Source organism: Mobula hypostoma, chromosome 12 (genome assembly GCF_963921235.1).
Source record: "Mobula hypostoma chromosome 12, sMobHyp1.1, whole genome shotgun sequence".
In the NCBI taxonomy this organism is placed as follows: Eukaryota; Metazoa; Chordata; class Chondrichthyes; order Myliobatiformes; family Myliobatidae; genus Mobula; species Mobula hypostoma.
The window spans coordinates 78,400,596-78,424,634 of record NC_086108.1 but is presented as its reverse complement, the minus strand read 5'-3'; the positions used below and the strand labels follow the sequence as shown (position 1 = coordinate 78,424,634).

Here is a 24,039-nt window from a genome sequence, read left to right as displayed (position 1 = left end):
ATATGGAAACCGGGCCTTGTGTGATTGCATAAATGAACTGGTGGTTAATTACCAATTTATGGTGTCCAGTGTCTCAATAGTTTCTTACTCCATAGTTTATTAATTGTATACTACTGTAAGGTTTTTAACCTGCCTATAGTTCTTCATATGTATCTAAATTTCAGGTGGCTATGCTATGGGAAATCTGGCAATCGATGAGAACAAGCAGATTGACTTCCTGTCATTCACAAGCCTCACATGCAGTGCTACCAGAATCTCCTGCAATCAAAGATCTGCTTCGCCAGGAAATTCAACTTCTACTTTTAAATATTCAAAACAAAGCACACAAAGAGGGCAGGTTGAGTATTCCCATGGATTTTATATTCCTGGTTTGGGTTTGGTATGGATTGTTGTTTGGTATTCTGTATGTAAGAACTTATGATTATGTGAGAAGAATCAAGTTACTAGCCAATTTGAAAGGGAGGAAAGATCGCAGGAGTTTTAAAATTTAATTTTAAAACTAAATCCTTCAAAGTTGAGATTCATAGAATTTGTCCAAATATATTTACATTTGGTAGATATGTCATAGAACATAGAATAGTACAGCACAGTACAGGCCGTTTGGCCCACAATGTTGTGCTGACCCTCAAACCCTGCCTCCCATATAACCCCCCACTTTAAATTCCTCCATATACCTGTCTAGTAGTCTCTTAAATTTCACTCGTGTATCTGCCTCCACCACTGACTCAGGCAGTGCATTCCACACACCAACCACTCTCTGAGTAAAAAACCTTCCTCTAATATCCCCCTTGAACTTCCCACCCCTTACCTTAAAGCCATGTCCTCTTGTATTGAGCAGTGGTGCCCTGGGGAAGAGGCGCTGGCTATCCACTCTATGCTTTGCTGCAAACAAATTAAAATGAGAGTTGAATTTCACCAACCTTGGTGGTCAAAAATAATGATCATTGCCCTCGGGAGTAGAGGGACAATCAAAGATAAAAGAGGATACTTAAGGATGTCAGTTGAAGAATATAAGAATGGATACAGAGGAGCATGTTTTCTGATCTGATAAGCTTCAGATTTTTAAGCAGCTGAAATAACTCGTTGTGAGAGCAGAATTTTTAAAAAAAGTAATTGTTTCAGTCTCCTAATATTTGGATTTTATTCTGGTGTGTTTTTATAATTAGTAAGTCAACACTAAAGGGGGCTGGATTAGGAGCTTGGAGTGAAACAAGTGTAACATCCTAGTTGAGATTTTTACTGCTATGTTGTAGGCATTTCATTTTAGCAGTTCTGTAAGAGCAGTCTGTTCTGCTTTCAACCTGTTTGGTTTTGAGCTGAGATAAGGGGCTTTGTTGTTCAACTTGGGAGTGTGGTGTCAACCAGTCAGGATGGTGGAATTGGGAGAACGCCGGGTGGAGAGGTTTTTGTGAGGGACACTGGTGTAGTTTGAGGTCTTTTTGGCCGGAGCTAGGAGAAGACAGGGAGGAAGATGGCTGAGGGTGCCATCTCTGTTGCACAAGGTGCTTTGTACAGATGAGTGGCTTCAAGGAGGAAGGGCCAGTACTCCTGTGGCACAGCCTGTTTGTTCGAGATAGACTTCAGGTGAGGTTCAGAAGGTGATGTATGCTTTCACACAGACTGAGGTCCAGCTTGTGAGTTAAAGAAAACTGTAAGATGAGCTCCCATTTATGTGCATATTTGATTGCTTAGTTATGATGAGCCCTTTTGTTTTATCCTTTCTTTTCTTTAACAACTGTTTGGTTAAGTTAAAGTTCTTAAATATTCTTTCTTTATAATTGTATGCAGTGTACAATCTGTTATTTCTCAGGGGCCAGTAAATCACACAGCATTCACGCCAACTGTGGTTTGGGTGGGCAAGACATCCCAACCTCATGGGTTTGGAGGGACCAAAGTTGTATACACCCTAAATGTACAGAATCTGAGAAAAATGGGTTCCTGGCTGCGGAGTCCGATGTCTGTTCGCGTGGAGTTAATGAGCCGCATTTCCAGAGACGCCCAGTATAAAGGTTTTCGTTGTGGGGGCTATTATCATGGATTGAATTAGTTGAACGCTGTGTAATTGTGTTAAGAATTGCTTAAGTAGGTTTGTGTTTTAAGCCTGTATTAAACCATTGTCTGGGAAAGTGATTAAGAAACGTGGTTATGGATGCCGCAGGGATTAAGCGCTTGTGCGTTTCAAAGAGATTGCCCGTAACTAATACTTGCATTCTGAGCGGGGTGGATATTCACAGTTCAGATGAATTGTTGATTAGGGTTTTAAGTACTGTTAAAACAATAGGGAAAGTTACAATCATGGAGCTGCAGTTTGACCAAAAGGTGGGCAACTATGTGGTTTTAGTTCAGACTATCGATGACATGATGGAAGTGGATCTGCCTGTTACACTTGGGATCCCGGGAGAGGTGGGGCCATTGGCCATCCATACTTTCAGAGAAGAGGGGAGAGTAGGTGAGGGAGCTGTATTGGAAGCTGAGTTTCCCACAGCTGAGGGCAGAGACTTTAAAGACAAGTTGCTCTTGTTTCTGTGGAGTGAAAGGAAGGAGTTGTCTGATGTGATGGGTCTACTGAATCCCTCAGCTGTTGATTTAAATTTTAAGCTCATTTTGGCTTTTACATTGCTGGTTGATAAGTGCAGAAGTATACCTGTGGAAAGCCAAAGTTATTGTCGGCAGAGAGTGTTCTCCGGAGTCAAGCTCACACCTGATGGAAAAGAAGAATGTGAGGCTTGGGCTGAACAGACATTTCAGTTATTGGATGAATGGCAGTGCTGAGATAATATTAAAAAACTGAGACTGGCAGAGAGCTTAAAGGGGTCACCAGTTAATATAGTGGGGTTCCTCAAGGCAGAAAATCCGTTAGCCACGTCAGCTAATTATCTGCTAGCTCTGGAAGTTGCTTTTGGCACTGCTGGAAGTGCAACACATCTTAGGATAAATTTTAAGCACACATTTCTGGAGGAAGGAGAAAAGTTGTCTGGCTAGATTTTTATGTTGGAAAAGCTGCTGCACTGTTTGTGCCACAAAGGGGGCATTCAACTGTCTGAGAGAAATTGCTAGAGGATGGAGCAAGTCGTGAAGGGTGCATTGTCACATAAAGTGATTGCTCTACTGTCTGCACTTTTTTGTTTCTTTTACCAAAATGCATTATCATACACTTCTTACCACTGTATTCCATCTTCCACATTTTTGCCCGTTTTTCCAATTTGTCTAAGTTATGCTGCAATTGCATTGCTTCCTCAGCACTACCTACCCTTTCATCTTTCTTGGTATCATCTACAAGCTTTGCCACAAAGCCATCAATTCCATTATCCAAATCATTGACAAACAATGTGAAAAGAAGCAGTCCCAATACTGACCCCTGATGAACACCACTAGTCACAGGCAGCCAACCACTTGTTGCCTCCTGTCTGTCAGCCATTCCTCTATCCATGCCAGTATCTTTTCTATAATGCCATGGGATTTTATCTTGTTAAGCAGCATCATATAATCAAATGCTTTCTGAAAATCCAAGAAAATGACATCCATACTCTCTCCTTTGTCCACCCTGTTTGTTACTTCCTCAAAGATTGCTAACAGATTTGTCAGGCAATATTTCCCTTTACAGAAACCATGCTGACTTTGACTTATTTTATCATTGGTTTCCAAGTACCCTGAAACCTCATCCTTAACAATGGACTCCAACACTTTCCCAAGCATTGAGGTTAGGCTAACTTTCCTTTCTTTTGCCTTCCTTTCTTCTTAAAGAGTGGAGTGACAATTGCAATTTTCCAGTTTTCTGGAACCATGCCAGAATCAAGTGATTCTTGAAAGATCATAACCAATGGATCTGCCCGCTCTTTAGCAAACCTCTTTCAGAACTCTGGAATGTAGTCCATGTAATCCGGGTGATTTATCCTTTGTAATAGCAATGGCACTCACTCTCGCTCCCTGACACTCACGGACCTCTGGCACACTGCTAGTGTTTTCCACAATGAAGACCAATGCATAGTACTTATTAAATACATCCTCCATTTCTTTGTCCCTCTATTACTACCTCACCAGCATCATTTTTCAGTGGTCCAATATCAACTCTCACCTCCCTTTTACTCTTTATATAACTGGAAAGCCTTTAGAACCCTGCTTTATATTATTGGCTAGTTTGCACTAGTATTTCATCTTTTCCCTTCTTATAGCTTTTTTAGTTGCCTTTTGTTGGATTTTAAAAGCTTCCCAAGCATCCAACTTCCCACTCACTTTTTCTACATTATACGCCCTTTCCTTGGCTTTTATACAGTCCTTACTTCCAATGTTCCCTCTAATTATTAGTAGTCATTGTGCGCAAATATCTTATGTTTTGCAAATTTTTTTCCTGTGACAAAAGTATATGCACACTAAATGCACACATGGGACAGTTTATATAGGTTTATAAAACTGCACAGAATAACAACAAAATTACATACATATTTAAGTCACACACTCAAAATATGCTGGTGAACACAGCAGGCCAGGCAGCATCTGTAGGAAGAGGTACAGTCAACATTTCGGGCTGAGACCCTTTGTCAGGACTAACTGAAAGAAGAAATAGTAAGAGATTTGAAAGTGGGAGGGGGAGGGGGAGGGGGAAGATCCAAAATGGTAGGAGAAGACAGGAGGGGGAGGGTTGGAGCTAAGAGCTGGAAAGTTGATTGGCAAAAGGGATACGAGGCTGGAGAAGGGAGAGGTTCATGGGACGGGAGGCCTAGGGAGAAAGAAAGGGGAGGGGGGAAGCCCAGAGGATGGGTAAGGAGTTATAGTGAGAGGGACAGAGGGAGAAAAAAGAGAGGAAAAAAAGGGGAAGGAAAAAAAAATAATAAATAAGGGATGGGGTATGAAGGGGAGGAGGGGCAATAACAGAAGTTAGAGAAGTCAATATTCATGCCATCAGGTTGGAGATATTTAATTTTTATCATATTTAAGTCACTCAGTTATTTTTTCTCTCTCCTGTCTTTGGCATTTACCCATTCTTTGTAAACTCTATCCCGACTAATAGAACTTCCATCCCATTGATAGCTTTTGATTCTCATTAACATATCCAAATGACATTCACCTAAACGGTTTCTCAGCTTGTTTTTGAGTTGATTCATTAGGCTAAAATCTCACTCACACTCCGCACTAGACGCAAGAAAGGTTCCCCCAATGTCCATCAACTGTGCAAGGTCACAAAACTGTTCATTTTGAAGTACAAATGCCACTATTTGAACAAAGTTAGAAATCGGTTTGGATTTAATTTTTTCTTGCATGGAAAATTTGAAATAATTAAACTGTCTAACTATTACAATATTTTCAGCTAGAAAATCATGATATTTTAGACATAAGGCAATAACTTGTTCATCGCCAAATGTGAAGTCACAATCTGCAATTGTGGAGAAATCAAAAGCTGACCATTCTTGTAGCTCAACTTTGATCTCCTCTGGGTTTGATCGTTTTCTCTCTCGCTCACCTGCACTCAACCGTAACATGCGTAGCACTCCTGTAACGGGTAATGACAGGTTCTGTTGCCTGAGCTTTTATACATTGTCCAAATGCGATTTACTTGTCAAATGACGTTTCAAAAAGTCAAGTTTCCAAATATGATCCCACTTCTGTCCACTAGCAAATTCTCCAGCAACTTTCACATCACGACAATACAAACAGATAACTCCAGTTTCTGAATCATATATAAATATTTCTCGTAGCTGAACGTTCATAACCTCATGAGCTTTTGGTGTAACAGTTTCTACTATTTTATTAAGCCATTCAACTTTAAACAAATTTGCAGTTCTTTTGCGCTTCACGCCTTTCGCTTCTTTTGAATTCGACATAGTGAATCAATATTTTTTCCAATAAAAACATAGTAAGCCATCTACAGGATTTGAAACAGATCTTTGTAAACTTTACGATATGAACACTGTCCACCAAAGATGGCTGCCACGGTGATGCAGCTGTACAAACCAGAACAGGAAAGGTGAGGTGATGTAAATAAGTGACGTGCATTGTGGTATTTAAAAAAACGACTAACTAGTTAACAGAAACAGTTAGCTAAAAGATTATTTTCAATAAGTATAATTATTAACTACTACATTATTTTAGGTAACTAACCTTTAGTGTGCACATTAATTTCCTTTGTGCGCTGGTTGAAAAACGTGTGTGCGCGCGCACACGCGCTCAGCTTAGGGGGAACTATGCTTACTTCCCTTGTTAGCCACAGTTGCCTAGACCTGCCATTTGAGAACAATACTGCACCTTGTGAGCTATTCCTAGAAACTTCAGCCACCTACGTTCTTCTGTCATCCCCGCCAGTATCCCCCTCCAATCCACCTGGACAAGCTCCTCTCTCATGCCTCTGTAATTGCCTTTATTCCACTGTGATACTGATAAATCTGACTTGTACTTCTACCTCTCAAATTGCAGTATGAATTCAATCATATTGTGATCACTGTCTCATAAGGGTTCCTTTACCTTAAGATCCCTAATAAAATCTGGATTATTACACAATCTAAGATAACCTTTCCCCAAGTAGGCTCAAGCATAAACTGCTCTAAAAAGCCATCTTATAGACATTCAACAAATTCCCTCTCTTGCGATCTGATACCAACCTGATTTTCTTAATCCCCTTGCATATTGAAGTCCCCCATTACAATTATGACATTACCCCTATTATATGCCCTTTCCCGCTCCCTCTGCAGTCTCAACCTCACATCTTGGCTACTATTTGGAGGCCTATATATGATTCCCATTTTTTTTCTTAACCCTTGCAGCTTCTTAAGTCCACTCACAAAGATTTGACATTCTCTGATCCTATGTCACTTCTTTCTAAAGGTATAATTTCATCTCATACCAACAGAACCACACCACTGTCTATGCCTTCCTGTATGTCCTTTCAATACAAAGTATATCATTTGATATTATTGAATTGAATTGACTTTATTACTTACATCCTTCACGTACATCAGGAGTAAAAATCTTTACGTTACGTCTCCGTCTAATTGTGCAATGTGCAACTTATAGTAATTTATAATACATAGTATGTGCAACAGGACAGTCAATATAACATAGAAATACAATAGTATCAGCACGAATTAATCAGTCTGATGGCCTGGTGGAAGCAGCTGTCCTGGAGCTTGTTGGTCCTGGCTTTTATACTGCAGTATTGTTTCCAGATGGTAGCAGCTGGAACAGTTTGTGCTTGGGGTGACTTGGGTCCCCAGTGATCCTTTGGGCCTTTTTTACACACCTATCTTTGTAAATGTCCTGAATAGTGTTAAGTTCACCTCTACAGATGAACTGGGCTGTCTGTACAACTCTGCAGACTCCTGCAAATAAGGGAAGTACAGTTCCAATACCAGGCAGTGATGCAGCCAGTCAGGATGCTCTCAATTGTGCCCCTGTAGAAAGTTCTTAGGATTTGGAGGCCCAAACCAAACATCTTTAACTGTCTGAGGTGAAAGAAGTGCTGTTGTGCCTTTTCACTACACAGCTGGTATGTACAGAGCATGTGAGATCCTCAGTGATGTTTATGCTAAGGAACTTAAAGCTGTTCACCCTTTCAACCCCAGATCCATTGATGTCAACAGGGGTTAGCCTGTCTCCATTCCTCCTGTGGTCCACAACCAGCTCCTTTGTTTTTGTGACATTGAGAGAGAGGTTGTTTTCTGGACACTACTATGTCAGGGTGATGACTTCTCTGGAGGCTGCCTCATTATTATTTGAGATTAGGCCAATCAGTGTAGTGTCATCAGCAAATTTAATTAGCAGAGTGGAACTGTGGGTGGTGACACAGTCGTGGGTATACAGAGAGTAAAGGAGGGGACTTAGGACACAGGATGCAGCATTGAGGGGCGCTTATGTTGAGGGTCAGAGGGGCAGAGGTGAGGGAGCCCACTCTTACCACCTGCCAGCAATCTGACAGGAAGTCCAGGATCCAGCTACACAAGGCAGGGTGAAGGCCGAGGTCTCTGAGCTTCTTGTTGAGCCTAGAGGGAATTATGGTGTTGAATACTGAACTGTAGTCCAAGAACAGCATTCTCACATAAGTATTCTTCTTCTCCAGATGTGTTAAGGACGGTGTGTAGAGCTGTGGCTATTGTGTTGTCTGTTGATCAGTTGTGTCGGTAGGTGAATTGTAGGGGCTCCAGTGTGGGTGGCATCATGCTGCAGATGTGTTCTTGACCAGCCTGTCAAAGCATTTGCTTATTCTTGAGGTGAGTGTGACAGGATGCCAGTCATTCAGACATGTTACCTTGGTCTTTTTAGGTACAGGGACAATAGTGGATGTTTTGAAGCAGAAGGGCACTCTACACTGGGAGAGGGAGAGGTTAAAAATATCTGTAAACGTACTTGCCAGTTGTGCCGTGCACACCCTTGGGTTCTTGCCCTTGGAGGCCGTCTGGTCCCACAGCCTTGCGACTGTCCACTCGTTGGAAACACTTGCATACTTTGGCCTCAGAGATGACCAAGCTGCTGGTCGCATCAGCTGCAGGATTCCACAGGGGCTCAGTGTTGGCAACATTGAATCGATCGTCAGAAAGAGTTAGCTTATTTGGGAGAGAGGCAGTGATGTTGGAAACTCCACTGCATTTAGCTTTTAAGTCTGCGATGGTGTGCAGACTTGTCATAAGCTGTATGTATTGTTGGTGGAGAGTTGTGTCTGAATATAAGCTCCCAATTATGTCCTTCTTTCAGCCACGACTCAGCCCACAAAATCATATCGCCCAATTTCTAATTGCACCACGAGTTCATCCACCTTATTCCAAATACTACATGCATTTAAATACAGCATCTTCAGTCCTGCATTCTTCACCCTTTTGAATCTTGCCTCCATGGTACAATTTAACTCTGCATTATCTGCATATGTATCCAGTCATTGGCTTGTCCTCCCATTCATATTACACCCATCATCTACTTGTAAACCAGCTAGCTGATCCTCAGTTCTAACATCCCGGTTCCCATCCCCCTGCCATATTAGTTTAAAACCCTCCCAACAGCTTTAGCAAGCCTCGCTTGCAAGGATATTGGTCCCCCTCGGGTTCAAGTGCAACCCGTCACTCTTGTACAGGTCATACTTGCCCAGAAGAGGGCCTAATGATCCAGGAATCGGAAATCTGCCCCCTGCTGTAATTCTTCAGCCACGCATTTATCTGTTACCTCATTCTATTCCTATCCTAATTGTCGGGTGGCACTGGCAGCAATTCCGAGATTACTACCCTTGAGGTCCTGCTTCTCAACTTCTTTCCTAACTCTCTGTATTCCGTTTTCTGGACCTCCTCCCTTTTTAAAAAATTATGTTGTTGGTACCAATATGTACCATAATTTAGAGCTGCTCACCCTCCCCTTCCAGGATATGATGGAAGCGTTCAGAAACATCACAGACCCTGGCACCTGGGAGGCAAACTACCATCCGTGTTTCTTTTTTGCATCCACAGAATCACCTATCTGTCCTCCAAACTGTAGAGTCCCCTTTTACTGTTGCCATGCTCTTCAGTTCCCTACCCTTCTGAGCCATGGGGCCAGACTCAGTGACAGAGGCATGGCCACTGTTACTTCCCCAAGGTAGGTCGTCTCCCCCCCACCAACAGTACTTAAAATGGAGGACGTATTGTTGAAGAGGACGGCCACAGGTGTGCTCTCTACTATCTGACATTTTCCGTTCTCTCTCTTGACAGTCACCCATTTATCTGTATCCTGTAGTCTTGGGGTGACTACCTCCCTGTAAGTCATGTCTATCCCCTCCTCACTTTCCCTAACAAGCCAAGGATCATCGAGCTGCATCTCCAGTTCTCTAACGCAGTCTCTAAGGACCAGCATCTCCATACACTTGATGCAGATGTGGCCATCAGAGAGCCTGGTAATCTCCTGAGATTCCTACATGTGACACCCAGAATACTGGCCCTGCAGACATACCCCCTATTCTTTCAAATGTTAAATAAGAAAAAGAAATAAGCAATTAACTTGCCTACTTACCTCACCGCTGCCTGTTCTCGCCAAAGCTTTACCACACTGACTCGGCACTTCCACGTTGACAGCTTCACTAGATGGTACCTCTTTTATTTTTATATAGGGATTAAGTGTTTCCGACTGTGCTTCAGACCTGCGTGGGAACACTTCTACTGTGTCTACGTCGCTGATGTTGATCTTTGTAATGCCTCACTGTTGCTGCATTTGGGAGATCACACAAACTCCATATTACAAGAAGACTTAATTTGTTTTTCTTTCAGATAATAGGAACAGGTAGAGCAGGCCAAGGTATTTGCATGTGTTTCAAGATTTTTCAAAGGCCCGCGATTGCATGACAACATTGATCCAGTGATCTCCTTCGTGACCACCCTCTAAGATTGCCTCTCTGTACTGGGAGTTGGGTTTGCTTTATTACTGACACGTATACCAAGAGAGAGTAAAAAGGAAATACAGAATGGAGAATATAGTTTTAGAATTTCAGAAAATGTGGTGTAGGCGGTGAAATAAAGTGCAAGAGCTCTGACAGAAGATGTTGGGAGATCAAGAGTTCATCCTTTTGTGTGAGAGGTGCGTTAGAGTCTGATAACAGCTTCTATCCCACTATACTTGAGCCTGAAGGGATCTATTGTCAAGCTTTTGTGTTTTCTGTCTGATTGGGGTGGTTTGAAGAGAGAATGAAGGTAGGAGGGGTCCTTGATTATGTTGTGTACTTTTCTGCCTCAGCAGAAGGTGTAGATGATATTAATAGAGGGGAGGCTAGTTTGGATAATTTTAATGTAAAAAGAGAGTACATTCAGTGGGCACTGTTCCTCACCATCTCTGGTGAGATGTCTTCTGAGATCTTAAGAACTTTGTGCTATCTCTCCTATAATTGGAAAATTAATTGATTCAATAGCAGTAATCCTCATCACTATAAGAGTGTTTCCACCATGGGATTCTGCCCTTTTGAGAATTGGCTGCAGAATTAATGTCTGAGAGACTAAATGCAGGCAGCTGTGTGAACTTGCAGTCGATCATTCAATGACGCTCAGTTGAAAAGTAGTGTTACATACTAAATCTTATGAAAGATCTTGATCTTTATGCAACTGATACAAGTGATTTTAAATCATTATGTAAACATTCATGCACCTCATCAAGGGTGAGGTACCAATATGGAACACCAGGAGGTTTGTTCACACACGTCTGCAGTGCCAGTACTCAATTCTTTAAACCCCACCCATAAATAAAAATCATAATAATGATCTTTTCTGCCAAATGAAGCAATGAATAAATTTTTACAATCTGAGAGCAGTGAGATGTTTTCACAGGAACCATTCCACACCTGCTTGGCACCAGTTAGACAGTTGCAAGAACATGTGACATTGGATGATACATTTCGAATTTCAACAAACCTGATGTATACATCAGTATTTGGATAGTAAATGTTTACATAAATCAGTACTATTTAGAAATATTACTTTTTCAATTGTCTTTTTAAAAGATTAGTGTGAGTTTTTGAACAGCTTTCTATAGTGCTTCATTTATTTCAAGGTCTCTGTTATACTTTTATTAAGAGTAAAGCGATGAATAGACATAAATAACCAGCAGAGCTCATTCTTTTTTGTCATTTTGGACACATGCTCTCAAAAAAGTTCACCACCCCTGCCTTACACATTCTTCCAATATTGTTGACCTGGACTTGTGTTAGATTTGACTGATAGTTTAGGTTTTGATATTTCAATAGATGACCAATTTGTTCTGGAAGTTCTGGAACATATGCTAGGAAGATGTGGAGTCGATTATTAAGGATATGGTCTCATGGTACTTGGAGGTACACGATAAAATAGGCCGTAATCAGCATGGTTTCCTCAAAGGAAAATCTTGCCTGACAAATCTGTTAGAATTCTTTGAAGAAGTAACAAGCAGGATAGATGAAGGAGAATCAGTTGATGTGTACTTGGATTTTCAGAAGGTCTTTGAGAAGGTGCCACACGTGAGGCTGTTTAACAAGCTACAAGCCCGTGGTATTACAGGAAAGATACTAACATGGATAAAGCAGTGACTGCTTGGTAGAAGACAAAGAGTGGGAATAAAGGGAGCCTTTTCTGACTGGCTGCCAGTGACTAGTGTTCCACAGGGGTCTGTGTTGGGACCGATTCTTTTTTTATGTTATGTGTCAATGATTTGGATGATGGAATTGATGGTTTTTTTGCAAAGTTTGCAGGCGATATGAAGATGGGTGGAGGGGTGGGTAGTTCTGACGGGCAAAGAAATGGCAGATGGAATACATTGTCGGGAAGTGTTTGGTCATGCATGTTGGTAGAAGAAATGAAGAGGTTGACTATTTTCTAAATGGAGAGAAAATACAAAAAAAAAACTCAGGTGCGAAAGGACTTGGGAGACCTTGTGCAGAATTCCTAAAGATGAATTTGCAGGTTGAGTGTGTGATGAGAAAGGCACAATGAATGTTAGCATTCATTTCAAGAGGACTAGAATATAAAAGCAAGGATGTAATGTTGAAACTTTATAAAGCAGGGTGAGGCCTCACTTGGAGTATTGTGAGTAGCTTTGGGCCCCTTAGCTTATAAAGGATGTGCTGAAACTGGAGAGTGTTCAAAGGAGGTTCACAAATCTGGTTCCAGGTTTGAATGGCTTGTCATATGAAGAGTGTTTGATGGCTCTGGCTCTGTATTCACTAGAATTCAGAAGAATGAGGGGTGACCTCATTGATGCCTACTGAATGGTAAAGGGCCTTGATAGAGTGGGTGTGAAGAATCTAAGAACTGAGAACAGAGCTTCAGAATAGAGGGACATTCTTTCAGAACGGAAAGGAGGAGGAATTTCTTTAGCCCAAGAGTGGTGAATCTGTGGAAGTCTTTGCCACTGGCAGATGTGGTGGTCAAATCTTTATTTACATCTAAGGCAGAGGTTGATGGGTTCTTGATTGGTCAGGATATGGCGAGAAAGCAGGAGACCGGGGCTGTGAGGAAAATTGGAACAGCTGTGATGAAATGACGGAGCAGACTTGACTGGCCAAATGCCTAATTCTGCTCCTATATCTTTAGCTTTATAGTTTCTGAAAGAATTTCTAAACTATTATTATACTTAAAAAGGGGTTGAAATTTACAAAACTTTTTACTTTCTTATGGATGCATGGGGAGAGAGATAGAGAGAGGAAAGAAGTAGATTCTGAAAAAGTCTTATTCCTGTTTGTTATCATTACCTTTCAAACTTTTAGTAGACATATTGTATTTTGTGCCAAAGTCTTGATATATGCACTTCCTTTGTTTTAGGGATGAGAGTGATGCACTTTCATCTTACAATCCTGATGTTGTCAGTTTTGCACTGGGACAAAATAAAGCTGCAAATATGCCAAACAGATCTGGAAATCTGAAGAATGCGAAAGACAAATGGATAGTATTGCAAAGCTCTCAAACTGTCAACAACTCTGAAAGTGAAAGGTTTGTGCCATAAAATATTTTTTGTAAGTTATTACACAAAGGAAACTGTAGGCCCGTTAGTCTGACCTCAGTGGTTGGGAAGATGTTGGAGTTGATTATTAAGGATGAGATCTCAGTGTACTTGGGGGCATGTGATAAAATAGGCTGTAGTCTGTGTGGTTTCCTCAAGGGAAAATCTTGCCTGACAATTCTGTTGGAATTTTTTGAAAAAGTAACCATTAGGTCGGACAAAGGAGAATCGGTTGATGTTGTGTACTTGGATTTTCAGAAGGCCTTTAACAAGTTGCCACACGTGAGGCTGCTTAACACGCTATGAGCCCATAGTATTACAGGAGAGATACTAGCATGGATAAAGCAGGGGCTGATTGGTAGAAGACAAAGAGTGGGAATAAGGGGAGCCTTTTCTGACTGGCTGCTAGTGACTAGTGTTCCACAGGGGTCCGTGTTGCAACAGATTCTTTTTACATTATATGTTAGTGATTTGGATGATAGAATTGATGGCTTTTTGCAAAGTTTGCAGAAGATATGAAGATAGATGGAGGGCAGGTAGTTTTGAGGAAGTAGAGAGGCTTCAGATGGACGGATTAGTAGAAAGGGCAAAGAAATGGCAAAGAAATGGCAGATGGAATACAGTGTCAGGAAATGTATGGTCATGCAGTTTGGTCGAAGAAATGAAAGAGTTCACTATTTTCTAAATGGAGAGAAAATACAAAAAACTCAGGTGTAAAGGGACTAGAGAATCCTTGTGCAAGCTTCGCCAAAGGTTAATTTGCAAGTTGAGCCTGTGTGAGGAAGGCAAATGCCATGTTAACATTCAACCTTATTGAAACCTTTCGAATGGTGAATAGCCTTGATAGAGTGGATGTAGAGAGAATGTTTCCTATGTGGGAGAGTTGACGACCAGAGAACACAGCCTCAGGATAGAGGGCGATCTTTTAGAATAGTGGTGATGAAGAATTTCTTTAGCCCGAGAGCGGTGAATCTGTGGAATTCTTTGCCACAGGCAGCTGTGGAGGCCTTGTCTTTTTATATATCATATATTTTACCTTCCTATGCATATAAAACACTTAAGAAATGTACGTTTCAGCGCTGGGCTCGGGAACGGAAGTTCCCAAGTTCGATCCAGTGACAGAGCGCTCCCGAGTGTGCTCTCCAACCATGCCGGGTTGATGTGAAGGATCAAAAACCCGAAACCCCAAAACCCAATAATTAAACCACTACGTTGCTTAGAAATAATTGTAGCTTTGATCGGGCAAGGCCCTTCTCATTTTATCCTTTAAAATTGTTCTGATCGTTGACCGACTGTAGCCTAACGCTTTTCCAATGACTGATGGTGTTTCACCTCTTTCTGATCGCTTTATTATTTCCACTTTATTTTAAATCGTGATGGTGATTATTTCTGTGAACAGAAACTATAATATATATATTGTGTGTGTGTGTGTGTGTGTGTGTGTGTGTGTATCTATACACATAGTTGATAGATTCTTGATTGGTCAGGGTATGAAGGGATATGGGGAGAAGGCAGGAGATTGGTGCTGAGAGGAAAATTGTATCAACTGTGATAAAATGGCAGAGCAAACTCAAAGGGCCAAATGGCCTAATTCTACTATTGAATATTATTTTTTGTTTGTAAGGCAGTAGGTGTTACTTATCCCAATTAAACCTGCGATGTGTCTGGCCACCCTGTCCTGAAGATCACCCAGGTTTATGTTAGATAGAGTTCATGGTGGTGGTCATATTCTGCCAAAACATTTAAATTTAGGATAGGTCAGCATTTTATCCTTGTCATGGCTAAGATAGAGACAGCTTGGGATTGGATGAGGGCCTTAACCTGGGATAAAAGGGTTACTTGTAGGTCTTGGTTTCAGTGTTACTTGGTGTCAGCAGCCATATCTGATCTTCAGCAAGGCAGCTGGTTTGAAAAATGTTTCCAGGGTGTTTGTTTTAAATTTGCTTTGGTGCCAGGGTCAAGAGGTGACATTTCTTCTGATGTGGGGGAGGTGGATGACTTACTGAGCTAGGTATGCCTTTCATGAGTGTGGATTTCAAGTCTAACTTGGTGTCAGTGTCCAAGGTCATTATTCTGTGAATGCCTCTGATCTGAATCAGGTAAGGAAAAACACGACAGTACTTGGTTTATGTTTGGATTGGCTCTAGTTAAATTATCTGAGTCATCAAATAGTCTATGGCTATGGAACATCAATAAGCTTTATAGAGTTATTCCACAAAAATGTAATTTTTGAACTCGATTTATAACTTGTCATAGTGACAATTGAGGTTACCTTTGGTTTACTGGTCCAGTGTCATAAACTACAAGGCTACTCTGGCTGATATAAACAACACAACTTTCAGAAGTTATTTATGACAAAAATTGGTGCAACTTGAAGGATCAATTCAATAACCTAGGTCATGGTAGCCGTTCATTTTTTCACCTGAAACACTCTGGTTTTCTTGGCTGCGTAAATCCAGGGAAGACAACCTCTGGCCCCGCCAAACGTGTGAGAATGAAGCATGGGCCCCCTCCCCACCCAAACTCTGTTTGTGTGAATGCTGTGTAATTCACTACCCTGTTACAAATTAATGCCACGAAATAACAGACAGTACATAAAGTTAAAGGAATTGTATTTATGAATCTTCACTAAAGGGTTAGTAAAGAATAACAGAAAGAGAAGAGCCCACTGTAATTAAACAGTCAAATGTGCACAAGTTGGAGCTAATCTTGAACTTCTGTTATTCGCGTGCTGGGCCCTCAGTCAACGTGAAAGCACACACCACCTTCTGAACTCGCAATCCATCTCGAACAAGCGGGTCTCCCACTGGATCGTATGTTACGACCAGTTCTCCCCAGCATCTCTCTTCATCTCCTCTCCAACAAAAGCCCAAGACCAACCTTATTTTCCCTCACCAAGAAAAACCTCCCACTAATTGGATGATGCACATTCCACATCATCCCTTATCTTCAACAATAACCCAAACAGGGTGAAAGCAGAACAGCAGCTCTTACAGAGCTGCTAAATGAAATACCTACAGCGTAACAGTAAAGATGTGAACCAGGGCACTACACTCTTTATTCCACCCCCCCCCCACCCCACCACCACAAATAGTCATGTTTTCATGACTTTGGAGTGATTTGTCATCCCATCATTAATAACGCTGTTTTCAAAAGAACTCTGTGAGTCAGAACCTCCAACCCATTTGTAAATGGTAGTTTAAACGCAAACAACAGGAATTCTGCAGATGCTGGAAATTCAAGCAACACACATCAAAGTTGCTGGTGAACGCAGCAGGCCAGGCAGCATTTATAGGAAGAGGCGCAGTCGACGTTTCAGGCCGAGACCCTTTGTCAGGACTAACTGAAGGGATCCCTTACTCACTCTTCCTTCAGTTAGTCCTGACGAAGGGTCTCGGCCTGAAACGTCGACTGCGCCTCTTCCTATAGATGCTGCCTGGCCTGCTGCGTTCACCAGCAACTTTGATGTATGTTGTAAATGGTAGTGACGTGTCTGACTAGGGGGATAGTCCCAACCTTCCGTTCCCCCAGTGCTATGTAGGCCAGCGTATCTGGGCGGGGGGGGGGGGTCTCCTGACTCTCTGAGACCTCCGTATCCCATCATCCACATCTTCAGTTTCAGACACTCCTTGGGATACTTCTGGTCTTAATGGCGAGGCCTCCCCCTGTCTATCGTGCCTTCCGGAAACTCGGATCGTTCTGCCACTTGGCTGAGCTCAGCTTCATTCACAGTTACTTTAGACCCCAGACCCCCTTCGGGGTCCAGCTCCAAACCTGCTTGTCCACAGATAGTCCCCCTGATTTCACCTGCCTCATTGGTTGGGAAACTCTTCCTCAGTTAGTGGGGAGTTCCTATTCAGGGCTGGAGACTGATTTAATCTTTCCTGCTGCTGATTCTTTAGTCTCTCCACATTGCCACAGAGTCCCCTTTACTAGGTGTAGGGTCCAGGTCAGGCTCTGGGTCAACGTGCACCTTTTGTGGTTCTGATGGAGAATCTTAACAGGCTCATTCCCATCCTCTGGTTTCACCCTGAAAACTGGTACGTTTGGCATCTGACTCTCCACTACATAGGATGTAGTCACCCAGCAGTCAGCCAACTTGTGCTTCCCAGGTAGCCCCAAATTCTTTGAGGAGTCGGTCTCCAGGCATGAGGTGGGAGAATCTAACTTTTTGATCATACACGAGGAATTCTGCAGATGCTGGAAATTCAAGCAACACACATCGAAGTTGCTGGTGAACGCAGCAGGTCAGGCAGCATCTCTAGGAAGAGGTACAGTCGACGTTTCAGGCTGGGACCCTTCATCAGGACTCTGTGAATCTGTGAATGATCATACCTCTTATTTCCTTGATTCTGCTTGGCAACCAAGACCTCAGCTAATTAATAAGCCTTTTTCAACTCCCTTCTCATATCAGACATAGACCTTAGATAAGACTTCTCTTTATCAGCCTCACTCATGGGTATCTGGTAATACCCACTTCTCAAGTCCAGCACACTGAACCACGTTGCACCATTCTTGGGACTGTATACTTGTCAGAGAGTGTACGCCTGTTCAGAGTCCGAAAGTCCACCCACACCCGTACCTTCCCATTCTTCTTCCTGGCCACTACTGTTGGACATACGTAAGGACTTCTGGACTCAGTGATGATCCCAGTTTCCTTCAACTTTCGCTGATGCTGCTGAACATCCTCCACCTCTCCAGGTACCAGTCGCCGTGACCTTTCTCTGAATGTGGTGTCCTGTGTCATCCGGATGGTGTGGCGAGTGCTCTTAGAACAACCCACATCAAACTTGTCATTAGAAAAGACATCTTTCAGCTTCAGCATTTTCTCGATCAACCTCTTCTTCCAACCTCCAGGCACCGAGGAGTCCCTAAAATTGAAAGACTGGGCACTCATTTTTCCTCTTTTCAGAGAGAGTTTCTCTCCAGCTTGTCTCACAGGAACACTAGGCATTACCGTCACTGGGAAGAGGTGCGCCATTGGCATCTCCTGCCTGTGGATGACCTCCCGCTCCAAAGTGTTCCTGACACTCACTGTCATCCTGTTCACCTGTACAACTGAGGGCTCCTGCAGTTCGGGCCTCACCAGTACCCCATCAGGTAAGGCTGACTCCTCTTTGTGGTCTTCCGGATCATCCACCAAGAGGGCCTCGGCCTCGGGCATTCCAGGAAATCTGGGGTTTCCCATCATTCTTGCTACTTCCCCAGGCCATAACACGACTGGTTTTGACCAAGTGAGCCATACAGTCCCTCATTTATGCTCAACATCCAGTCCAGTGCGGCCACACACTTCTTCCAAAGCAGCTTGGAACACAGTAAATGGACACTGTTTTCAGAAAGCTGTCTCCAACTTTCTCCTTGCAGGCTGCCATTAGCGTCCTCACAGTAGGAGTATTCGTCTTCTCAAGAATTGAAGCTTCGTCCTTCTCGGTCGGGTCTAGATAAACCAGCACTAATGTATCAAGGACTTCAGCTACTCTCACATCTGCCTCTGAAACCTCCAGCTTCAAAGACAAGTAGCCATCATACAGGTAGTCTAAGTCCCCAGATCTCTAGTGCACTGAGTGCTGTCAATGGTAAATGTGTCAAATACCGGTTGTAAAATGAATGGTACAGCATAGTAATCTGAGAACCGGTGTCAAGTATGGCTCTAGCATAAATACCCTCAATCCATAGCGATACACTGGAGCTTGGCCCCACTAAGCCTTCAGGAATAGGGTTTTTTTGCTTTCGGATGTTCCTGGATATATTGCTGGGCCGTGTTCACCCCGAGATGCCAGGCCGTTCCCTCATTGGGTCTCTCTGCTTGGGTACTTGGGGTTTCACTCTCCGAGGGGTTTCCCGTCGTTCACACTCCTGGCCTCAAGTGTCCCTCCTTACCACAGTCATAACAGACAATACTGGCTGTTCCCCTTCTTGTGGGATCCCAGACACTGGCAGCCCTCTGTGTAGCCCATCCCCTTAGGGAGTCTTTCATAATGGGGGGTGGGGGGGAGAGGCACCTCTGCTGATAACAACCAGGACATCTCAGTCCTAAACTCTGCCACGAGCTCCTTCACCACTTCCCAGGTTTATCAGTGGTCACTTCAGCCAAAGGGACCACTACCGAGGACTATACCCTACGGACAGAGGCTTTCCACGCCTCCATCACATTCTTATTATGTTTTGTTTTATTTTTTTTCTCTCTGCTAGATTATGTACTGCATTGAACTGCTGCTGCTAAGCTAACAAATTTCACGTCACATGCCGGTGATAATAAACCTGATTCTGATTCTGATTCCTCCTCTTTTACTTCTCTGATCAACTCGACAAACGAGGTGGGGGGGCATGTCTTACGAGACATTTGGAGACCCCAAGCGATCAGGTCCTGCGAATGGATGTCTTTTGCCACCTGATCCATTCTTAACTGATTCACTTCAGCCGGTTGAATGGCCCCTCTATGCCGCAAGCAATTTAGCTGCCTATCTAGGAGAAAAATGTAGGCAGAAAGCTTCTCTCTTTCTCCATGCTCTGAAACCCCGTCATAAGCTCCAATGGGCTTTCTGACACGCCAAACACCTTTTCTAGCACTTGCATATAGGCTGCAGAGGTAACAAAAGGATTGTCTTTACAGATCCCACTAAGTCAACAGCCGGCCCCTTCAAACTTTCAACCAATTACTGTCTTTTTGTCATCAGAGCACTGCCCCTCATGTAGCAACAGAGGGGTCTGCTCTGCCCAAGTCTCATACTCCTCTTCCCCTTTAGGGGTGGGTTCGTTTCTGAAAATGGGCTGAGCCTACGATAACTGGGACTTTGAACCTGGGCATTTTGCCATTTATTCACCAGGAAAGTAAGGGCCATTACCAACTCAGAATGCTCAGCCCACACTAGAGGACTCATTAGACCCTCAACATCAGACCACTCCTTCCCCTGACTCTGCAGAAATGAGAGTAACTTGTCTTTAAAGTCTCCACCCCCAATTACGGGAAACTCGGCTTCCGATTTGGCACGCTCGCCTTCACTCCCCTCCTCCTGGAAAGTATGGACAGCCCACGGGCCCCCGATAGTACTGGACAGTTCTACTGTCCTCCCGGAAAGTATGGACAGCCCACAGGCCCCCGATAGTACCAGGCAGTTCTACTGTCTTCCCGGAAAGTATGGACACCCCTGGGCCCCCAATAGTACCAGGCAGTTCTACTGTCCTCCCGGAAAGTATGGACAGCCTACGGGCCCCTGATAGTACCAGACAGTTCTACTGTCTTCCCGGAAAGTATGTACAGCCCACAGGCCCCCGATAGTACTAGGCAGTTGTACTGTCCTCCCAGAAAGTATGGACAGCCCATGGGCCCCCTATAGTACTAGGCAGTTGTACTGTCCTCCCAGAAAGCATGGACAGCCCACGGGCCCCCGACAGTACCAGACAGTTTTACTGTCCTCCCGGGAAGTATGGACAGCCCATGGGCCCCCTCTGCTGGGGGCCTGATAGTACTAGGCAGTTCTACTGCTATTACGTCAGTGCAAGTCTGAACTAGAACAAAGTCTTTGCCCGCAGCAAAGTCTTTATCAAACCTCCGCTCCACCCCTGCAGCATCTATAACGACGGATCATAATCACTTTACCGAACAATAGTTTAACACAGACTTAAACACACAACCCTCTGGGTCAATGCTCGGGGTAGGAGGTAATCGCACAGCATCCAATGAAATAGATCCTGGATGATACTCCCACAATGAAACACTCTGGTTTCATCTGCTGAGTAAGTCTAGGGAAGACAATCTCCGGCCCTGCCAGATAAGTGAGATTGAGGGCGGAGCTCCCACCCGTTTGTGTGGATGCTGTGTAATTCGCTACCCTATTACAAATTAATGCCACGAAATAAGATAGTACACTGCATACGATCAAAGGAATTATATTTATGAATCTTAGCTAAAGGGTTAGTAAAGAATAACAAAAAGAAAAGGGCCCATTCTAATTAAACAGTCAAATGTGCACAAGTTGGAGCTCATCTTGAACTTCTCTGTCACTCGCACAGTGGGCCCTCAGTCAAGGTGAAAGCACACACTGCTTTCCGAACGTCACTCACAATCTATCTCAAACAAGAGGGTCTCCCACTGGATCATATGTTACAACCAGTTCTACCCAGCGTCTTCTCTCTTCATCTGCTCTCGAACAAAAACCCAAGACCAACATTATTGTCCTTCACCAAGAGGAACCTCCCGCTAATTGGATGGCACACATTCCACATCAACCTTTATCTTCAAAAATAACCCAAACAGGCTGAAAGCAGAATAATCAGCTCTTACAGAGCTGCTAAATGAAATATCTACAGCATAACAGTAAAGATGTGAACCAGGGCACTACACACCGATTTTGGGCAGAAGTATGGTACAGCATGGGTGTAGTAGCTATACTGGACTTGTGTCTCAGCTATATGGCTCTATAAGACTAAGTGTATGACTCTGACTTCCTGGCCAAAAACTACTGGAAGATTATCTCATCAGCATTAGAGAGTAAAATGTTATATTCCATGCTTAATGTACAATTTGGTATAAAGATGGTTCATGTCTCCCAACTCCATCCCTTCCCCTCTCTACCTGTCTCGATCTGTTGGAAATAAAGCACCAACAAATGAGAATTTAAGCAATACATACAAAATGTTGGAGGAACTCAGCAGGTCAGGTAGCATCCATGGAAATGAATAAACTGTTAACATTTCAGGCCAAGACCCTTTTTCAGGATCGAGAAGGAAAAGAGAAAACGCCAAAATAAAATATTTGGGGGAAGGGATGGGGGCTAGCTGGAAGGTGATAGATGGAGCCAGGTTGGTGGGAAAGATAAAGGATTGGACAAGAAGAAATCTGATAGGAAAGGAGAGTGGACCACAGGAGAAAGGGAAAGAGGAATTACAGAAGCATGACGGGGGAGTTGATTGGAACAGGATACTATAGAGATGATGGCAGAACAGTAATGGCTGGTATTTCTGGGAGCAATTCAGAAGGTGCAGGATAGATACATACCAAAGGTGAAAAAGTATTCTATCGGGAGGATGAGGCATTCATGGCTGACAAGGGAAGTCAAAAACACCATAAAAGCAAGAGAGAGGGCATATAATGTTGCAAAATATAATTGGAATTTCGAGGATTGGGAAGCTTTTTAAAAACAACAGAAGGCAACTAAAAAGCTATAAGGAGAGATAAGATTAAGTATGAATATAAGCTGCCCAATAATATAAATGTGTTTTCAAATATAGAGTAAAAGGCAGGTGATTGGGAAACTGGGCCATTGAAAAATGATGCTGGAGATGTAGTAATGGGAGGAATAAAGAAATGGCAGACGAACTTGAGTATATTGTGAACAACGCACACACAATGCTGCAGGAACTCAGCAGGCCAGGCAGCATCTGTGGGAAAAAACATACAGCCAATGTTTCGGGCCAAAACACTTTGGCAGGACTGGAGAACAAAAGCTGAGGAGTAAATTTAAGAGGTGGGGGGAGGGGAAAGAGAACCACTAGGTGATAGGTGAAACCTGGAGGGGGAGGGATGAGGTTAAACAGCTGGGAAGTTAATTGGTGAAAGAGACAAAAGGCCATGGAAGAACGAAAAAGAGAAGGAGCACCAGAGGGAAGTGATAGGTAGGCAAGGAGATAAGGTGAGAGAGGGAAAAGTGGATGGGAAATGGAGGGATTGTGTGTTGGGGGGGGGGGTATTACCGGATGGTTGAGGAATCGATGTTCATGCTATCAGGTTGGAGGCTACCCAAATGGTAGGTTTTTATTCTGTAGGTTTTCTGTGTTTCTATGTTTCTATAAGGTGTTGTTCCTCCAACCTAAATGTGGCCTCATTGCAATACAGGTGTCCCCCGCTTTTCAAATATTCGCTTTACGAAACCTCGCTGTTACGAAAGACCTACATTAGTTCCCTGTTTTCGCTAACAGAAAGTGTTTTCACTGTTACAAAAAAAGGCAGCGCGTGGAAAAAGCAGCGTGCGATAAAAAGGCAGCGTGCGCCCCAAGCAGCCGCTCTCCCCAGGTTTCGGAACGGCATTGCTTAAACACGTGTCTGTGAGCAGCCGTTTGCAAGGTGAGTTCTAAGGTATTGGAAAAGCCTAAAAGAGCTCATAAGGATGTTACACAGCGTAAAACTAGACATAATTAAGCGTTTTGATCGTGGTGAACAAAGTAAGGACAAAGTGAGTTTGGCTTGTGGAAGCTGACGAAGATGATGTTGAAAAGGTTTGGCATCCCATGACCAAGAACTGATAGATGAAGAGCTGATGCAATTGGAAGAGGAAAGGATAACAATCAAAACCGAATGCAGTAGCAAAAGTGAAGTCGTGCAGAAACTGAACGTTGAAGCAACTGCGTGAGATTTTTGCTGCAGTGATAAAGTACGACTTTAATTTTGAAAAGGTACGTTGGTTTAGGGCATATTTGCAGGATGGGTTTGAGTGCTTACAAAGAACCGTATGATAGAAAAATGTGCGAGGCTAAGCAGTAAAGCAAGCCTTCCACGTCAGCCACAGCAGACGAAGAACCTCGACCTTCGACATGGAGGTAGGCAGACATAGAAGAAGATGACCTGCCTGCCCAGATCGACGATGAGATGACACCCCCGTATCCCACCACCCCAGTGGTCCCAACCCCAGGCCACGGACA

General features: G+C 43.3%; 1 protein-coding gene across 4 annotated transcripts in view; it reads left to right on the top strand.

The window, feature by feature from the left end:
- Positions 1–24,039, top strand: part of ccdc24 (coiled-coil domain containing 24) — a 121,974-nt gene that overhangs the window by 39,352 nt on the left and 58,583 nt on the right. For 3 of the 4 annotated variants that reach the window (XM_063064447.1, XM_063064448.1, XM_063064449.1), the window contains exons 3-4: positions 165–337; positions 13,224–13,391. In XM_063064447.1, coding sequence (XP_062920517.1) covers positions 165–337; positions 13,224–13,391 — 341 coding nt within the window. The remainder of the gene's footprint in view (positions 1–164; positions 338–13,223; positions 13,392–24,039) is intronic. The other variant, XM_063064450.1, reaches the window with a different exon arrangement.